This window comes from Cotesia glomerata, linkage group LG4 (genome assembly GCF_020080835.1).
Source record: "Cotesia glomerata isolate CgM1 linkage group LG4, MPM_Cglom_v2.3, whole genome shotgun sequence".
Lineage (NCBI taxonomy): Eukaryota > Metazoa > Arthropoda > Insecta > Hymenoptera > Braconidae > Cotesia > Cotesia glomerata.
The window spans coordinates 11148306-11166502 of record NC_058161.1 but is presented as its reverse complement, the minus strand read 5'-3'; the positions used below and the strand labels follow the sequence as shown (position 1 = coordinate 11166502).

The 18197-nt window shown below is 30.4% G+C and overlaps 2 protein-coding genes across 6 annotated transcripts; both read left to right on the top strand.

Annotated features, from left to right (window-relative positions):
* The first annotated feature begins 6077 nt into the window (after positions 1-6077).
* On the top strand, positions 6078-8608 carry LOC123263396. Its single transcript, XM_044726136.1, has 2 exons — positions 6078-6660; positions 6753-8608. Exon 2 carries the CDS (start codon positions 7506-7508, stop codon positions 8373-8375), a length of 870 nt encoding a protein of 289 aa, XP_044582071.1. The 5' UTR covers positions 6078-6660; positions 6753-7505; the 3' UTR covers positions 8376-8608.
* Positions 8609-9495: 887 nt separating this feature from the next.
* On the top strand, positions 9496-15778 carry LOC123263369. 5 transcript variants are annotated; one of them, XM_044726069.1, is made up of 10 exons: positions 9496-10376; positions 10942-11143; positions 11257-11610; positions 11775-12012; positions 12100-12230; positions 12314-12522; positions 12593-12778; positions 13817-14046; positions 14119-14193; positions 14298-15778. In XM_044726069.1, exons 1-10 carry the CDS (start codon positions 10352-10354, stop codon positions 15177-15179), a joined length of 2532 nt encoding a protein of 843 aa, XP_044582004.1. In that variant the 5' UTR covers positions 9496-10351; the 3' UTR covers positions 15180-15778. The 5 variants fall into 5 exon arrangements, with proteins under 5 accessions (XP_044582004.1, XP_044582008.1, XP_044582006.1 ...); XM_044726073.1 differs by having other exon boundaries at positions 9954-10100; XM_044726071.1 differs by having other exon boundaries at positions 9969-10337.
* Positions 15779-18197: the final 2419 nt, after the last annotated feature.

The following is an 18197-nucleotide window of genomic DNA, read 5'->3' as shown; positions in this document are numbered from 1 at the left end:
GTGTGTGTGTGTTCATGTGTTCATGTGCTCATGAGTTTTCCACACATATACTCAGGCTTTTGAAAGTGATTTCTTCATCTTAAGCTTCCTATAAATTTGAAACGATCTGGCCCAGTAGATTTTGAGAATACTGTACTGGTCGATTTCAAAATCTAATTAGCACTTCTTAATAAAAAAACGTCAAACAACTTGAAAACCAATATAATTGGTTGATCTATTCGAGACAAGCAAGTACAAATCTTATTGAAACTTCGCCAGAAATAAAGCTCAGTCAATATAGATTAGAGTTTAAAAAATTTGAAAAACAGTTGATCTTGCAGGCCATCCCTGAAACTTTCCGCTATATTCGAGCTCAAATTGCTCGAATAATTTTGTATCACAAAGTTTTGAGCTCAATAGTACAACTTCTATACATTTCAAGCTCTTTGATCTGACGCAAAATTTCGGAATCATGTGAAACAAAAAACTTTTTTTAATTTTTTCGACAGCGATATCTCTCGAACGAATTAAGGGGGAACACCACTGTGACGATCGAAAAAAAGAAGTGATTTTCGGGAATTTTTTTGACAGGGAAAATAAAGGAATTTGGGGATCGGATTTTTTTTACTTTATTAAGGGTACATTAAAGATTATTACCCTTAATTTTTATTAAAAAATATTTAATTATTACAAAGTTATTAACAATCTCATAGAGCACTAGAAAAAATTTCCCCCTCCATGGTCGGTTCGATAACTCAAAACGGATCATCTCAAAATAAAAACCCAAATTGCTTTTTAATCAGTAAGAATGTAGTTATCGTCGCACGTACGTAATTTTGAAAATTTTAATTTAAAAAAAAATGACGACTGATTGAAAATTTTCTCACTATTCTTACTGTTTCTTTTTTTGTTCTAACCCGGCTAAAAAAATCTTCAAAATAAAAATTTTTTAGGGTGAAGTCACACATACATACCAAGGAACATCCTCAAGAAAATAGTCAGAATAGCTTGACAGGACCTCAAAACGTGGAAATCTGATGAGAAATCGATTTCTGAAAACTGAGGTGAAACTAATAACTTCGATTTTTTGAAAATTATTGACTTTTATAGTGAGAAGTTAAAAAAGTCTTGAAAACGATTAATCCTGCAGGCCATCCCTGATTAAGAAATCTAATTTGAGATGATTTAGAATGATTTAAATGCATCGAATTTGAATCATATATAGATATACTCTTAACATGAAGGTAATCATTTCGAATCATTTTTCTGAATCAGGGATCCTCGGTATTCTGCCCTATTTTGAAAAATAGATCTGATTACTTGATGAATTAGTGCAGCAGTCTTAAAGTTATTTAGAAAAAAAAAAATAATTATTTTTGTTGAAAAAATCAATTCAAAGTGAGCAAGAGAAATTAAAAAATCAGTTGAATCCTTTTCAATACCACAAACTGAATTTGACTACGAAAGAATTATTTAAAGCAGAACTTTTTTGACTACCCGGGAAAAAATGATCAGGACTGATCAGACCTGTTCATATCTGATCAGGCCTGAAATCCGACCTGATCAGCCCTGTTCATGTATGATCAGGCCTGAAATTAGGCCTGATCAGATTCTGTCCACTCTCTGTTCATGCCTGTTCATGTCTGAACCGTTAAATACGCTCAGACCTGATCAAAGCCTGTTCATGCCTGCTCATGTCTGAAGCATTAAATACGCTCAGACCTGATCAAGCCTGTTCATGCTTTCTGCTCATGTCTTCATGTCTGAAGCATTAAATACGCTCAGACCTGATCAGATCTGATCAAGCCTGTTCATGCCTGCTCATGTCTGAAGCATTAAATAATGCTCAGACCTGTGTCATACTACTGTTCATGTCTGAAGCGTTAAATACGCTCAGACCTTTCCGTAATCCACGATCATGTCTGTTTCTAGCCTAATAGAAAGAGGATTAAAACTCCATATATCAGCTGACAAGAACTGTTCATGCATGATTTACCCTCTTAAATGATATTTTAGTCTGGAAGAAAAATTTTATCGAACTATAGACTGCAGTTCTATTTTTAAAATTAATTTGTTCCGTATGACAATATCAGTTTCTATCCACTTATAAAATTTAAATGTACGACTTTCATCAAAATTTCGGCTTATATAAGCATGAACTTTTTGGTTTTCCATGCCAAAACGATGATTTTTAACGATGAATTTTGACGCAGGCGACCTGACATAAGATTTTTACTGTGTTCCATTGAATACGCGAAAAATGAGAGATTATTTAGTAAAAGTTTGAGTTTGATAGCATTGAAAATATCAAAAATATTGATCGAGTTGATATCGATAAGTCCCTTTCAAGGTGTCTGTTATTAAATTAAGCTACGCCTTGATTCTGAAAATCATAGCAGTATTTGTGTCAAAGGCTAGTTAAATTGTAAGAACACACAAATAATTCTCCATTTCCTATACGTTTCAATTTAAAAAACTTCAATTTTAAAAGAAAACAATAAAATTATAATTAATTAATGAACTTTGAGGAAATTTTTGATGGCATTATCATTTTCATGTAGAACCATGTAGTATAATGGAATACAACAAAATACATAACCGTCCCAAATAAATCACTCCAATATTTGCATAGTAGATGGTAAATTTTAAGCACAACATACAAGGGAATGGAAGTTAAATTCGAGGTGTAGGACCTTCACTGTTTGCTCTTGCAGGACATTGCGTCAAAAATTTTTGTGTTGAAATATTTAACACTTTTATGTGTAAAATTTAACATTTATTCTGTTAAATCAGCACAAAAAGTGCTTAAAATAGAATTTAACATATAAAAGGTTTTAACAAAGAATTTTTGATGCTATGACATGAAATTTTTACTGTGTATAATTAATTATTAATAATTAATAAATTAAATTATATAGGAGCTCCGTTAACTATAAGGATAAGTCATGTAACATAAAATTTAAAATTACTTAAAGTGGTTTGAAAGGTACTCTAGAATTAAGATAAGTCATTGGAAGATTCAATAGGTAAAGTATCAGTCAAAGAAGAGCGCAACGTACATGGTTCAGATAAATCCCCGTCGGCGCGAGTCTTTTTTTTTTATGGACACAGATCCCGAGTCGAGGCATGAACAGATCTGTTGTCCAGACATTAGAGAACTTATGCACAACCAGGTCTAGTCAGTCAGGTGATTCATTTTCATATCTGATCTGACCTGAAGCACTCATGCACCTGTTCATATCTGATCAGATCTGATCATTTTTCCCGAATTGCCTGGGAAAAATGATGGAAGGACCGATCAGACGCCTATGTTCATATCTGATCAGGCCCGCGAAACCTGTTCATATCTGAGCAGGCCCTGTTCATGTATGCGCGCCGTCAGACCTGAGAGCCTTATACCTGATCCAGACCTGTCCATGCCTGTTCCATGTCACAGAAGCATTAAATACATCAGACACAAATCAGACACACCTGCTTTCATGTCTGTTCATGTCTGAAGCGTTAAAATACCGTTCGGAACTGAATCAGACGCCTGTTCATGCCTGCTTTCGTGTCTGGAAGCGTTCCATGCACAACCGTAATACCTGGTATACAAGCGTTAAATCCGTTCCAGACCTGTTCATGCCCTGCTCATGCCTGTTCATGTCTGAAGCATTAAATATAACCAGACCTGATCCAATTATGTTCATGCCTGCTCATGTCTGTTCATGTCTGAAGCGTTAAATACGTTCAGACCTGATCCGAATTTCTGTTCATACCTGCTCATGTCTGTTTGCATGTCTGAAGCATTAAATACGCTCAGACCTGATCAGACATCTGTCCATGTCTGATAATCTAGCCTACACTGAGGAGACAATTTTATTTAATAGTAATGAAATTTTATTTTACTATTTAATAAAACGTTTATTTGGCTAATCCCCAAATAAAAAAATTTATTAAATATTAATTAAATTTCCTTAAATACTAATAAAAGAATTTTATTAAATTACTAATAAATGTTTCTTAGTATGTAATGAATATTTATCTACATGTAATATAAAAGAAAATTCATTAATCAACTAACTAACAAGTATTGATCAGTAATTAATTGAATAAATAATTAAGTAAAATTGAATTTTGTCGGAACTATATTTTGAAATACAAAGTCTACAACTGTTGTTATCCGAGTGGATGTTAATTTTTATGCACTTAAATTTAAAAATTTCACAAATGAATCGATAAGAGTTAGACATTATTTAATAAAATGAAAACAGAAGCAGAAAACCAGACAATGTAGAGACGCATTTGTTAAAAATAAAGACTATGATTTCATAAATTCAATCGAATATTTATTTATTTTTATTATTTAAAATCTCTACATGTGATTCGTCATGAAGTAAACAAATAGGTTAGGTTAGGATGTCTTGTTAAAAATCTTAATACTATTTATTAAAAGACTTTACTGTGAAAATATATTTGAATATTTATAATTAATTGATGAATATTAATTTTTTTTTTGAGATTATTTCTTTTTGTGACTTAATATTCATATTAATGACAACAAACGAAAGCGTCGTTCGTGGTTCATTTTAATAAACACATATTAGTATTTAAAGAAATTTTGTTAAATGGAATTATGAAATTCTTATTAAATACTAATATAATTTTATTTATATGAAATATAATTTCATTAATGTAACTGGAAATTTTTTTCAAGTCCAAATAAACTGTTTTATTACTATTGGACAAAATTCTATACTCAGTGTAGAACAAAACAACATGTTGTGGGGCGGCATCTACATAGCAGTTCAGGAATGATCACTCTAATATATAATTAATTGGTAAGCCAAAATTAATAAGTGAGGTATAAAGAACTCAAATTAACTTATAAGGATAAATCATGCATGTAAAATTTGAATTACTGGAAGTAAGCTCAGAAGATACTCTCAGAGATTAAAGATGAATCATTTGATTCAAGATAGGGGTAAAGTGTCAGTGCAGAAGGAAACTTTGAGGTGTACGGTTCGAATCCCCGTCGGCACCGATTTTTTATGAGGGATTTGATCGAGGTCAGACATGAGGGCAGATCTGATCAGACCTGAACATGCACCTGGCCGGGTCTGATCCAGACCCGGTCATTTTTCATACCTGATCAGATCCTGAAGACTCATGCCTGTTCATGTGCTGATCAGATATGATCATGTCTGACCTCGATCCAGGTCCATAAAAGAAAAAAAAAGATTGTTGCCGACGGGGGATTCGAACCATGTACGTTGCGCTTCCTTCAGACTGATGCTTTTACCAGGTTGACCCAATGACTTATCTTAACCCTACTGTACTTTTCTCCAACTACTTTAAGTAATTTGAATTTTATACATGGACTTATCCTTATAGTTAACGGAGTACTATACTTAATTTATTAATTAATGTACTGATTAATTAGCGTCACTGTGCGTAAAAAGTCGCGTCATTGCGTCAAAGTTTTGTGGTTAAATATTGCTAACACTTTATGTGTAAATTTAACATTTATTCTGTTAAATTAAGCACAAAAATGTGTTAAATACTTAACATAAAAATTCTTAACACTACGGTTTTTGACGCAATGACCTGTAAAAATTCTTTACTGTGTATATGAGGAGTGATTTATTTGGGACGGCTATGTATTTTTTTCGCTCCATTAACATAGCAGGTTCTATGTAAAGTAAAAAAATTTTAAGCTCAAGGTTTATTCCGTAATTATAAGTTATTGTTTTCTTTTAAAATTGAAGTTTTTTTTTTAATTAAAACGTAAAGAAAATGAAGAATTATTTGTGTGTTTTAATAATTTAGCAGCCTTTGACACCACTGCAATCAGCGTTGCCAACTCAGTAGTTTTACCACTAAATTTAGTAGTTTTTATTTTTGAACAGTAGAAAAAATTTATTTTTAGTAGTTAGTAGATTTTGTTAGTAGCATGAATGGTCATCAGTATACACAAATTTTAATTTCTTAACCATCACATGTCAGCATAAAAAGTTAAACACTTTACTCTTTTCTCATGAATGTTAAAATTAAATATGTATAACACTAGAAATTTGAATAGTACGTTACGCGCGCGCCTAAATTTTAATCAATAAATGAATCGTGGCCCGTTTTTTGCGAGTTTCGACCTTTGACTAACTTCAAGACTTTCATGTATTTTAATTTAGAGGATTAGAAGATACATACAGAGACGTACAGTTATGGTATATTAGCATTTACAGCGACATCTAGTATAAATTGTGATATAGGAGGGAAAAATTTTTCTCTGCAAATACATCACAGTACATCTGCTGGACATCATAAACACGTATAGAAGAAATAGAACTGTTAAAAATACTGAATGTTAAATAAATAATTTTACTATTAAATTGATTGTCAAGATATTTCCATGCAGTTCGATTATATCTCTTAATTGTTTAAATCAGAAGAGAAAAAAAATACAACGGTTTGAGGTTATTAAATAGAAAAATGAACAGCAAAAAGAAACCAAAATCTCTATATGTTCAAAAGTTTCGAAATGATTGGCTAATGGACCCATTACTTAAAGATTGGTTGACATCAGTTGTTAACGAAGCTGGCGAAAAATTATCGAAATGTTTGATGTGTGGGACAACTTTAAAAAACTACTACAGTACTTTAAAAGATCATGCTTCTGCCTCTAAGCATGTACGATTAATTAAGGTATGTTTCATTACTCAGATAGCATTCAAAGTTTCAACAGAGAAAAATATTGTTGAGTCTAATTGATATTATTCTATTTTGCTTCTTTCTAGGAAATTACAAGCGCTAATCAGCCAAAATTACCATTTAAACCAGCAAACGTTTCAAATATTCAACAAGAAGAAGCTGGCTTTGCTTTATATATTGCTGTACACTCAAGTATCAATGTATACTATGTAAACTATAGTTGATCATTTAAGTGAAGTTATTAATCATACTCACAAAGATCAAGACAAGATTAAACTACATCGCACAAAATGTGGAAATATCATAAAAAATATAATTGCACCACATTTTTTTGATTGTTTAAAAAATGATTTAAATAATCAGCATTACAGTTTGTTACTTGACGAGTCTACGGATGTATCTGTGTCGAAATACCTTGGAATAATTATAATTTATTATAGTAATGCTCATAAGAAAGTTATATCTACATACTTAGACCTTGTTGAGCTAAGAGATTGTGATGCTTCAGGTATAGTTTCAGCGATAAAAAAACATTAAATCGTTATGATTTACCCATTAACAATTTATTAGGGATAGGTACTGATAATGCTTCCGTGATGGTTGGAGTAAACAATGGTGTTTCTGCTATTTTGAGAAGAGAAGTACCTCATCTTGTTCTCGTGAGATGTCTTTGTCACTCATTATAAATAGCTGTGTCTAATGCTGCTAAAAACTTTCTACCGAGAAATTCGGAATTTATTATTGAAGAAACCTATAACTGGTTCAGTAATTCTTCACAACGTCAAACTGAATATAAAGATCTCTATGCAGCAATCCACGATGACCAAAATCCGTTGAAAATGGTGCGGTCGTGTCAAACGCGGTGGCTCTCAATCGAATCTGCCGTTTCTCGGATATTTTCTCAATGGTTAGAATTGAAAACACACTTTTCTATTGCTCGAACTAGAGATAAAAGTTACAAAGCAGAGCTGTTGTATAAAAATTATGAAGATGATATGAATTACGCTTACATTGCATTTTTATGTCCTATTTTAGTAGCGGTCAATAGAGTCAACAAAATGTTCGAAACTAAAGATGCAAACCATACAAAATTGTGTGATGAGTTAAATGGTTTAATTGATATGTTGGTTAGTAAAATAACTTTACCAACGCAGAGAGTGAATATTTTTACTCAAAAAATTCAAGACTTTGTTGATAGAACATGTTACCTAGGCTATAAATTTGAATCGTTCATGTCAGGTATGGTCGCAAAAGGATTTGACAAAAATCAGGAAATAATTATACGTGAAAGGTGTATTCAATTTGTTGTGGATCTGATCAATCAGATAAAAGAACGATTACCTGAAAATTTGAGTATAATGCAAAAAATCAACAGGATTAGTGTTGATCATGCTTTAAGTCATAATAAAGAATCTATTGTTGATTTGTTACGCCATTTTGGCAAAGATGATAATTATATAGCCAAAGCAGATGACCAGTGGCGTCGTATTCATCTTTTGAAGTGGTCAGAAACAAAAAATACTAATAAATTTTGGTATGAAGTTCTTGAATTTAAAGATTCACTCGGTAATTCTCGCTTTAACGAATTAGCCAGTTTTGCTATTTGTTTACTAACGCTTCCTCACTCGAATACCGATGTGGAAAGATTATTTAGTACTATGAATTTAACAAAAACAAAACAACGTAATCGTATGAAGCCAGACATGTGAAAATCAATTTTAACAATTCGTGGAGGATTAACAAGGGAATCAAAATGCTGCAATAATTATGAATTTCCTGCTGATGTGATAAAAAAAATTAGAACCAACGAAGTTTATGTAAAGTCCACAGATCTCGAACAGTCTAGTGATGTTTCATCCAACGAGGATGAATAGCTTTATTATTAATATTCTAAGCAGAATGTTTATTTGTTATTTAATGAGAGACATATATATACATACATATACATACATATATTGAAAAATTTAGATATTTTAACGTGTTGTAGCAATTATTATTAAAAGATTTTAAATCGATGTTTTTATTTTATCATAAATATGAAGATATTTATTTATTGTAAAAACTAATATCAATAAAAAATGTTCATTTTCTAATAAATAGTGATAGTAATTTAGTTTTTGCATTTTTTACTTGATTTTATTAACGGTTTGTCGATGCCTAATGTTAATTTTAAATGTTACCATATTTTATAAATTAAGATCAAGATCCACTATTATAGATGTTCACGTACAATTAATATATACAATAAGATAATCATTTTCAAGCAGATATTCGCGCCTAAAATTAAAATAAAATTTTTAATATAATCCACCTGATCGAGTTAGTGGTTTTTTAGTGGAATGGATTGGTTGTCTTAGTGGGAGAGAATTCAGAATGTTGGCTACACTGAATACCAGTATACTTTTATAAGTACAATAAGTATATTCAGATTAAGGAAGTCCTTTCGCTCCAGTTGAGTCAAAATAACTGTAGTAGTCAATATACGATAAATTAAAATAAAAAACCTATAAAAATTCCTAAAATTAAAAAATAAATGGTATATGAGGCATTGTTGAAATTTGATCGTTGAAATTTTGAAAATAAAAAAAAAAATAGTTAAATACAAAAATTAATTTGACTCTTTCAAATCAGCTGCTAGTAACCTGTCCGTGATTTGGCAACGCTGTACTTCGGTTGTTTACATTTTCATTTGCACAATATAACCTTAACCACGTTTAAATTTTTGCAGTCAGTGTAAATATATAAATTAGTTTGAATTTATTGAATGGTCTGAAGCTTGCGCGCTACGCAACGTTGCCAAATGTTTTGACTTCATTTTAATGTAGGTTGCTTGAGAATTTTTTGTGATTTTATAATTTTAATTTCTCCATATATTCCACGGCAACCTATATATTTTATTGCAAAAAATGAAACCTGAATATTTCAAAAACCTTATTTTGAGTTTTTTTTTATCCCATCTAATCGGTAGTTAATACCATAATTCGAAAAAGTTGTTAAGGTCTGACTTTCTCGTAAGACTCGGAAAAAATACTAACATTTTTAAAAATTTTTTTTTCAAAAATTTTCACGGTAAAGATTAAATTAAACTTTACTAGTAGATAAATAAGAACTTTAACTATTAGATCAAAATTAATTTTATGCGTAATCTAATATTTTTTATTTAACATTGATGGCGAAAGGACCTCCTTAAAATATCAGATATGTCAGTCTTTACAGTTGTTTCACTGTTTTTGAAAACTACCGCTCAATCTCAATTCAAAGTGCTGACACCTGAAAATAACCAGAGGATAAGTGCGTTTCTAGATAGACAAACCAATCTTTATAACTGTTTAGATTGATCTATTTGCAATTAAATACGCAACATCGGTGAAAACAAAAATTTCGTAGTATCAACTCTTGTTTTTATTTTTATTTTTATTGACCTCAACATGCTGGTAAATATAATGACATGTTAATTATAACCACGTATATTGTGACTGTGCTGACGTAAATAGAATGATTTTATTCGCATCAATTATTTAGCTAAAAAAAAAGCGTGTAATTATAGCTACAATGTTGAAAGTCAACTAAAATATCTAATAATTTATATATCAACATATAGATAAATATTTTTTAATTTCAACACGTGATATATGAAAAAAAAAAAAAAAAGTGAAGGATCGGTAGTCAAGGTGATGTACTGTTTATGTATCTGTATTTACATATTTTAGGTAAAAACTTTCTATTTTTTTTAAATAGTTTTGTAATACTTGCATTTTGTATTAGTACGCTTGAATATTTAACATTATTATCATTTTTATTATTTTACAAGTTTCATCATCAAATATTTATGCTTTGGTTATATTTAGGAAAAAGTTTTACAGTTGAAACATTTTTTTGTCTGATTCTATGAAATTTTAAATTCTTGGTTGTAATTGTATGAATTTATATACATGTATTTTTTAGGTAACTGTAAAACTCATAGAAACTCTGTACTTACAATCACAAAATAGCGTAGAAGTCTACTTTATAAATACAATATATTCTTAGCATGTGGTATATTTAAAATTTATAAATTACTAAAGGGAAAAAAAAACAACCTGTACTGTGCCAAATATTTACTACTACTAGAACTTTGCATTATTTCAAAGTATTCTGAGATCAATAAAGTAGCTTGAAAATTTCAAATAATTGAGTTTTCATGATTTACTTAATAAAAATACATTTTTCTAGCTTATATTATTTATTACATGTGAGTTAAATATTTCATTAATGTTAAATATTATTTATTTCCAGCTAACACAATGGATGAAGAAACACATCACTATGATTTGAGAAGTAGAAGTAGATCTAGGTCTCATACTCCAATGGTTTTCAATCAAAATTTGATAGATTTTAATACCTATGATCACAGATTCTTAAGAGATAGAGGAAGTAAAGAAAGATCCCAGACCCCTGTGGAAGTATCAAGTTCCAGACGTTCAGAGTCGAGATCCTTGTAAGTTAAATTTTTTCATACATATTTGTGTATTCTACAATATTTATTACAGTAGTAAAAAATCATTATTGTTATCATGATTAAATTATTCTCATTTTGACGTTGATATATAGACCAAGAAGTACTTTAAAAAACGATACAATAAAAGAAGAAATACAACAGAACATTGAAGATATTCAAAAAGCACAAGTAACTGTAGAATATGAAAGACAAAATGAAAAATCTGCACTTTCAACAGTTAAAAAAATTGATAAGCGGTCAGAACGACGACGCGTAAGAAGACAAGACAATGTGCATGGACAAGGAGAGTTAAAGGAGAGTAAATCTATAAAAATATCAAGTAAAAGTTTATCTCCGAATAAAATAATTACCAGTGACTATTCTTCCGATGAAGGAAAATTCCATGATTCATCTAGAAGTCCTAGGTCAGCATACGAAATATACAAACAAGTTGGTGATTGGTGGGAGTAAGTTACTTTAACACTTATATTATTGCATATCATAAATACTCAATTTATAAATAGTACTTGTAAACAAAGCCATAATTACTTTCATTATGTCATGTTTACAAAATGACAAGGCTAAAAGTTGACTGAATTAAATTTTTTTCGTTTCATTTTTTTTCTTCAAGTGTTTTTCCAAAGACAGATTATACATACTCTCCGACATCACGATGTCGATATGAAATCGCACCTGGAATCTTGGCCATGCCTAACATGTCTCGGACGTCTATCCATTTAGCGTGCGGTAGTAACTGCAGTAGTCTAATTTACAGTCAACAGAATTCAACTTTGTCTCAAAGAAATAAAACACGTTCCTTCAATTACCTAGATAAAGATATCACTGATGCTGTCAATCAAAATCGTTTGGTAATATATTTTTACACATTTGTTTGTAGTTATATTTTATTTTTAAAATTTATATATTATTAATTTATAAACTTTTTGCCAAAATAGAATGAAGAACAACATTTTTATTCGTTTGCATATGATACAACAAGACAATCGGATTTACATACATACAATCAAACACAAATAGATAAATCCAGAAATCTTGACACAAGTTCTTATGCAGAGTCTGAAAATAGGTAAAACTTTATCATTTATGAAGTTATGTACTTTTTTTGTCTTCCTTAATGAAATTTTACAAGTGTTGAATTTTTTTCTACAGATTTAATAGTTCTTCACACATTAATTTCAACACGGAATTAAGTGAAGCTCTTCAGTTGAATACCAACAATAATAAAAAGTGGACCATATTGTGGTTTGAAAAGATTAAGAATGTCTTAACGTTACTATTTATCAATTTATTTCAGTTCGTAGGTATTAAGATGTTGAAAAAAAACTCTACAACTAGTCATAATTATTGGCAGTATCAAGGTGAGTTTAAAAATAATATAATTAATAAAAATGAATATTATATTATCAATCCTTAATCTATCATTTACAGAATCTACATTGACTAAAATATGGAAAAAAATGTATCGAGTTTTTCAGTATTCATATTTGTTGTTGATGAAAACACTCTTTTTTGATTCTTGGATATTAAGATGTGTTTCAACTTTTTCAAAGAGTCTCCGCAAGTACTCTTCCAAATGGATCATATTTATTCTTCCATTGTTACTTTTTTTACTTGGTAGGTAATCATGAATGTTTAATTGTTATCATAAATTTTACACACAGAGATTTTCGTGGAATTCTCAGAGATATAACGATTTATCGAATATGTTTTAAGCCACACATTTTTTTTTGTTGAATGACGTTTCGTGACAATTTGTCACTTCTGATTCTCATAAAACAGTATCGATATACATATACAGTAGAAAGTAAAAGTGAAAGTTGTGATATTAATATATTTGTGCTTAAAAAAAAAAGTCAAAATTTACTTTTATAGCATAAATTACAATTTGTTTAAAAAAATAAGTGACTATAGTAATATACAAGCGTGTTGATTAAAAAACAAGGTGATTAAAATGTTTAATAATATATTTTTGATTTTTTGAGAACGTGAAGTAAAAAACTGCCACGAAATGTTTGATGAAAAAAAGAACGTTCAATAAGATAAGGGATATATATTTATTTAGCGAATGATTTATGGTAGTTAATAGTTTAGGTTGAATTTAATAATTGTTGAATATAAAATTAAGTGCTTAAACTGATAATAAAAATATATAAGAGATAAACTAAAAAGAAAATCGTGAAAAACAGACACGTTGCGTCTTGCATATTTATGTTTAACGTATGTAATGAATGCGTACTTGATGTATTAATTTATTTAAAATTTGATTTTCTTTATAAATCATTTAAAATGACGATTATATTTTTAGAGAAACGGTATAGTTTCATTCCATTGGAACTTTTTTTTTCAGTTATTATTTCTAGACTGAATGTTATCGACGTTATAAAAACCTGTTATTTTTAATCCCGACAAGTATAAATATAATTTTTTACAAAATATAAATATAAATATTTTAAATTCCGAAGAAATTTTTTTCTTTACATTACCTGCAACTGTGGTAATAATTACTTAAAGATTATCCGTCGAAAAATATTTGTTGAATCGATTTGACAATAAAATTTTATAAGAATGTTAAAATTTTTTTTTAATCATAATTATATTTTTTGTCTCAATTTAATAAATAATTCATTTGGCTCAAAATTTAATTCATTTCAGGTTATTGGTTTTATCCCTATGGAGAAAATTTAGGCTTTCCTTCGTTTTCTAGAACTGATTTTTCACAATTTTCTACTACAAAAAAAAGTCTTACACCTATAAATCCAATAGAACCATTAGAAAAAAATTTCTTTATCATAAATGATGCTATTCAAGAGAAAATAAGTCAACAAATAATAAGTTTGATCGATCGAGTAGAGAAATTGGAAGCCATCGAAAAGAATTCGGAAGTAAGTTTTAATATTTAATTTGTTACATTATCAATGACTAAAAAATTTTATTGTATTATTTTTTTTTTATAGAAAAATATTTTAAATCTCAATCAATCTCATGCAAAGCTGAAAGTCGATGAAGCAAAAGTTTGGAAGCTTTATGAAGTAAATCACAATTCTTTATTATTAATATTAAAATTTTTATTATTATTTTTATTAATATCTTCTTTTATCATTAATGTAAACAATATTATTTCTTTCTATTTCAGAAAAAAATATCTGATTTGGAGGACAGAGTAATAAACGCACAACATATTTTAGAGTATCAAAATATTGAGAAGAGAAACACTTATGATGAAATACAAAATATTAAAACCGAGTTGAATAATATTCAAAGCCTTTATGCAAATTTAAAGACTTGTTGTGATAAAAGTATATCACCAAAAGAAATAAACGAAATTTTCACAAATTTATTAATTTCAAGCGATAATTATAATAAGAAATCGGGTGGCGAAGATTTAAAGACACTAAAATGTGAACATTTACCTAATACTTCGTCATTATCCGAAGAGCATATAAAAAACATAGTTAAAGAAATTTTGAAGACTTATAACGCGGATAAAACAGGAAAAGTTGATTATGCGTTAGAATCCGCTGGCGGTCAAATTATTAGTATTCGTTGTACACAAAGTTACAGTGTCAATACTCGGGCATTCAAAGTTCTTGGCTTTATATTATATTATGAGAGTAGTGATCCTCGAACTGTAATTCAAGGACATTCATTACAGCCAGGGGTTTGTTGGGCGTTTCAAGATTTTCCTGGATATCTTGTGATTAAACTACGTAGCCCAATCCAAATAACTGGGTTTACTGTTGAGCATGCACCAAAATCTATTTTACCTAACAATGAAATAAAAAGTGCACCAAAGAAATTTAATATTTGGGGTTTGAAGGAAGAAAATGATTCTGATCCTGTACTTTTCGGTGAATATGAATTTTTAGATAATGATGAAAGTCTTCAATATTTTCCGGTGCAGAATCTTAATGTTGTAGAACCTTATGAGTTCATCGAATTAAAAATACATAGTAATCATGGGCAACTTGATTATACTTGTCTTTACCGATTTAGAGTTCATGGAAGATTAATTTAAAAACACATTGATTAATTTCGAGTGCTGCTTCATCAATATAAATAGAATCAAGTGTTTGTGCCTTTAAGACATTATAAAAAATAGTGTCATAACTATGAGTAAAATATTATTATTAAAATAATATAAAAACATCACTATAAAGTATAATGAAAGCTTAGTAATCCAAAGTCAGTTGAAATGTTATGATAAGAATAATAATAACTGTATAGTAATAATAATTCTGAAAAGTACAAATCACTACAAAAAATACGGATTAGCGCTTACTTAAATAAGATATACTATAATTTTACTTGGGTTTCTTGAGTTATAACATTTTATGTATTAAATTTTTTTATATCTTGAAAAGATTATTGTAAGCTATTGAAAGATCTTGAAAAAAAAGACTAATTTATAATAATAGTAATTTATAATAATCAACGCATAAATCTATTGATAAATTTTTAACAATGCTATAACTATTACGAAACGTTAAAAAATTAGTCGTTTAATACTAATTTATTTTTTATTAAATACAGTAATGAATAATTTGATTTGAAGTTTTGTAATAATGCATAGTGAAAACAATTATTAAAAATAGAAATAAATTTGTTTCTAACTAATCCAGCATATTGTTTCAATGAATATTAATCTATCATTATATATTCCATATGAAAAAAGTGTTTTATCTGACCTGATAATTCACATTGCAAATATTTTGAAAAAATTTTTCATTTTTATATTTGATATTCTAACTATATTTTTTATGATAGTATAGGACGTATTTAACATTTTTTTGCCAACTGTAACGTCCACGTTTTCATAATATATATATATCTAATTAGTCCTCGGTTCGAAATTTGCTCGCCGGAGTCCAGGGTCATAAACGGGGATCACATTATCAATAACAAAATATAAACAAAACACTTCATTTTAAATAAATCAAAGAAAAAAGGAAACCTCTTTATTGGCCTGATCATGTTAATAAACCATATAAACAATATAAGCAAATTAAACAATATAATCAATACATTAGAACACTCTTTTCACACATATTCGCGGTTCAAAATCATTAACGCGGTTCAAAATCAAGAAACAATATAAGCAATATACACTAATACAATAGAAATTTTCTATCCAAACATACACGACGGTATTCACGGTTCAAACTAAAAAAAACGCGGTCTACAAAATACTAACTAGCCGTCATCCCTGTGGGGTCCTAAACTCTACCCTGAGAGAAAGTGGAGAGTATCCTCGCTCCCACCTACACGGCTTATGATCACCTACCGTACCTCAGCTGAAGGCTTCGGCACGGGGAGTAGCACTTTCATCCGGTCGGTTCACGATACTTACCTGGGCCTTGGTCAGACTCCAGGTAGAGTATCATCCTCTAGAATTACTTGGTGAAGAGTATTCGTCCGAGTAATTCTCCCGAGAAAGAATTGCCTTTCCGTGCCAAAATTTTGGACTTTATCATATTTAAAATTTTTACTTAAAGCGAACGAAATTGGAAATTTATCGCCATCTGTCCGGCGTCATCGAACGAGCATTTAAAAATAATTATTTATTATTTTAATCGTAATTTCCTTCATTTTCTATCCATTCGTTTCGTCAAATTCACAATTCTTTATTGTTTTAATCGCAATTTCTTTCATTATATATCCATTCGTTGATTTTCCATACTAAATTGCCCTCGGGACTTATAAAATCTTCGCTTACCTAAATTATTTCTTACAAAATAATAATCGTCATTTCTTTCATTTTATATCCATTCATCGCTTTCCCATACTAAATCTTGTTCGGAACTTAGAATAATTTTCCCAGTCTTTTAATTTCTTTTGTTTGTTTCCTTTGAATTACTCATACTTTTTAATTTACCAGCGCATCGTACGGAGTGGAGCGGGTTGCCATAACTAAGAACGGGTGTACTCTCGGAGATAGTACTCCTACCCCAGTTCCCTGAGGCCTAGCCGACACTTAGCCAGTCCCGGAATACACGGACGGACTAGACTCGCTCGGAGCGGTGAAGATTCCGATCTCTAACACTCACTGCGTACTTCCTGATCAAGGCCCGAAGTGGCTGGCTCCTGATCCACTACTGCAACTTACACCTCGGTAGAGCAAGCTCACATCAGCCGTGGCCTGCATCGTCGGAAACTACGATACAGGTTCCGGTCACTCCCAGTGGGTCACAGCAGAGAACGATCGTCTTGTTAGGTCAGTTAGTGCGACCAACCCATTAAAGGGGAGTTTTGTCCACGGGAGCGTATTTTGTTTGGTTATTTTGCTTGGCTCCTACCCGCTGTACCTCATCAACTAAGAGATTAAGTGTCATCCAAGGACAGCGAGCGTTCTCCCATCCGCTCGGGGAGACGCGCCCGGTAGCAGTATCTCTTCTGCCCCGAGTGTGTGTGTGTGTGTGTGTGTGTGTGTGTGTATGACTATGTGACTCGCTTATAACTTTTGAACTACTAAACCGATCGGAATCTACTAAACGGCGTTCTAAAGATTTCTCTCAAAATTAGATTTCCTGTGAATTTTAACCGATTCGGACCGATAGGATTTGCGAAATTTTGAAAAATCTCAAAAAAAATAAGAAAAAAATTTTTTTAGAATAACTTTTAAACGGCTTTATCGATCAACTTCAAAAACTAATCCGCCTTTGAGCTTAAAAAACCACGTCGATCGCCACTAAGCTGGTCAAAATCGGTTGATTCGTTCGAGAGATATCGTGAACGAAAGAAACCCGAAAAAGTGTTTTTTCGGGATTACTCCGAAATTCGTGGTTCGATCAATTAAAATTGCAAAATTACTCATGAGGATGATAAAACTGCGTCGAATGACGCCAATCGCGTGAAAATTGCTTGATCCATTCAAAAGTTATTGCGGTTTGAAAATTCCAAAAATAGTGTTCTATGAAACTTCTATCAGACTTTCGAGCTGGGAGAGCTCAAATGCATAGAAATATTATTTCTTTGAACTCAGCGAGCTCAAAATATCACATAAATTATATTTTGAGCTCAAAAATGTCATAAGTAC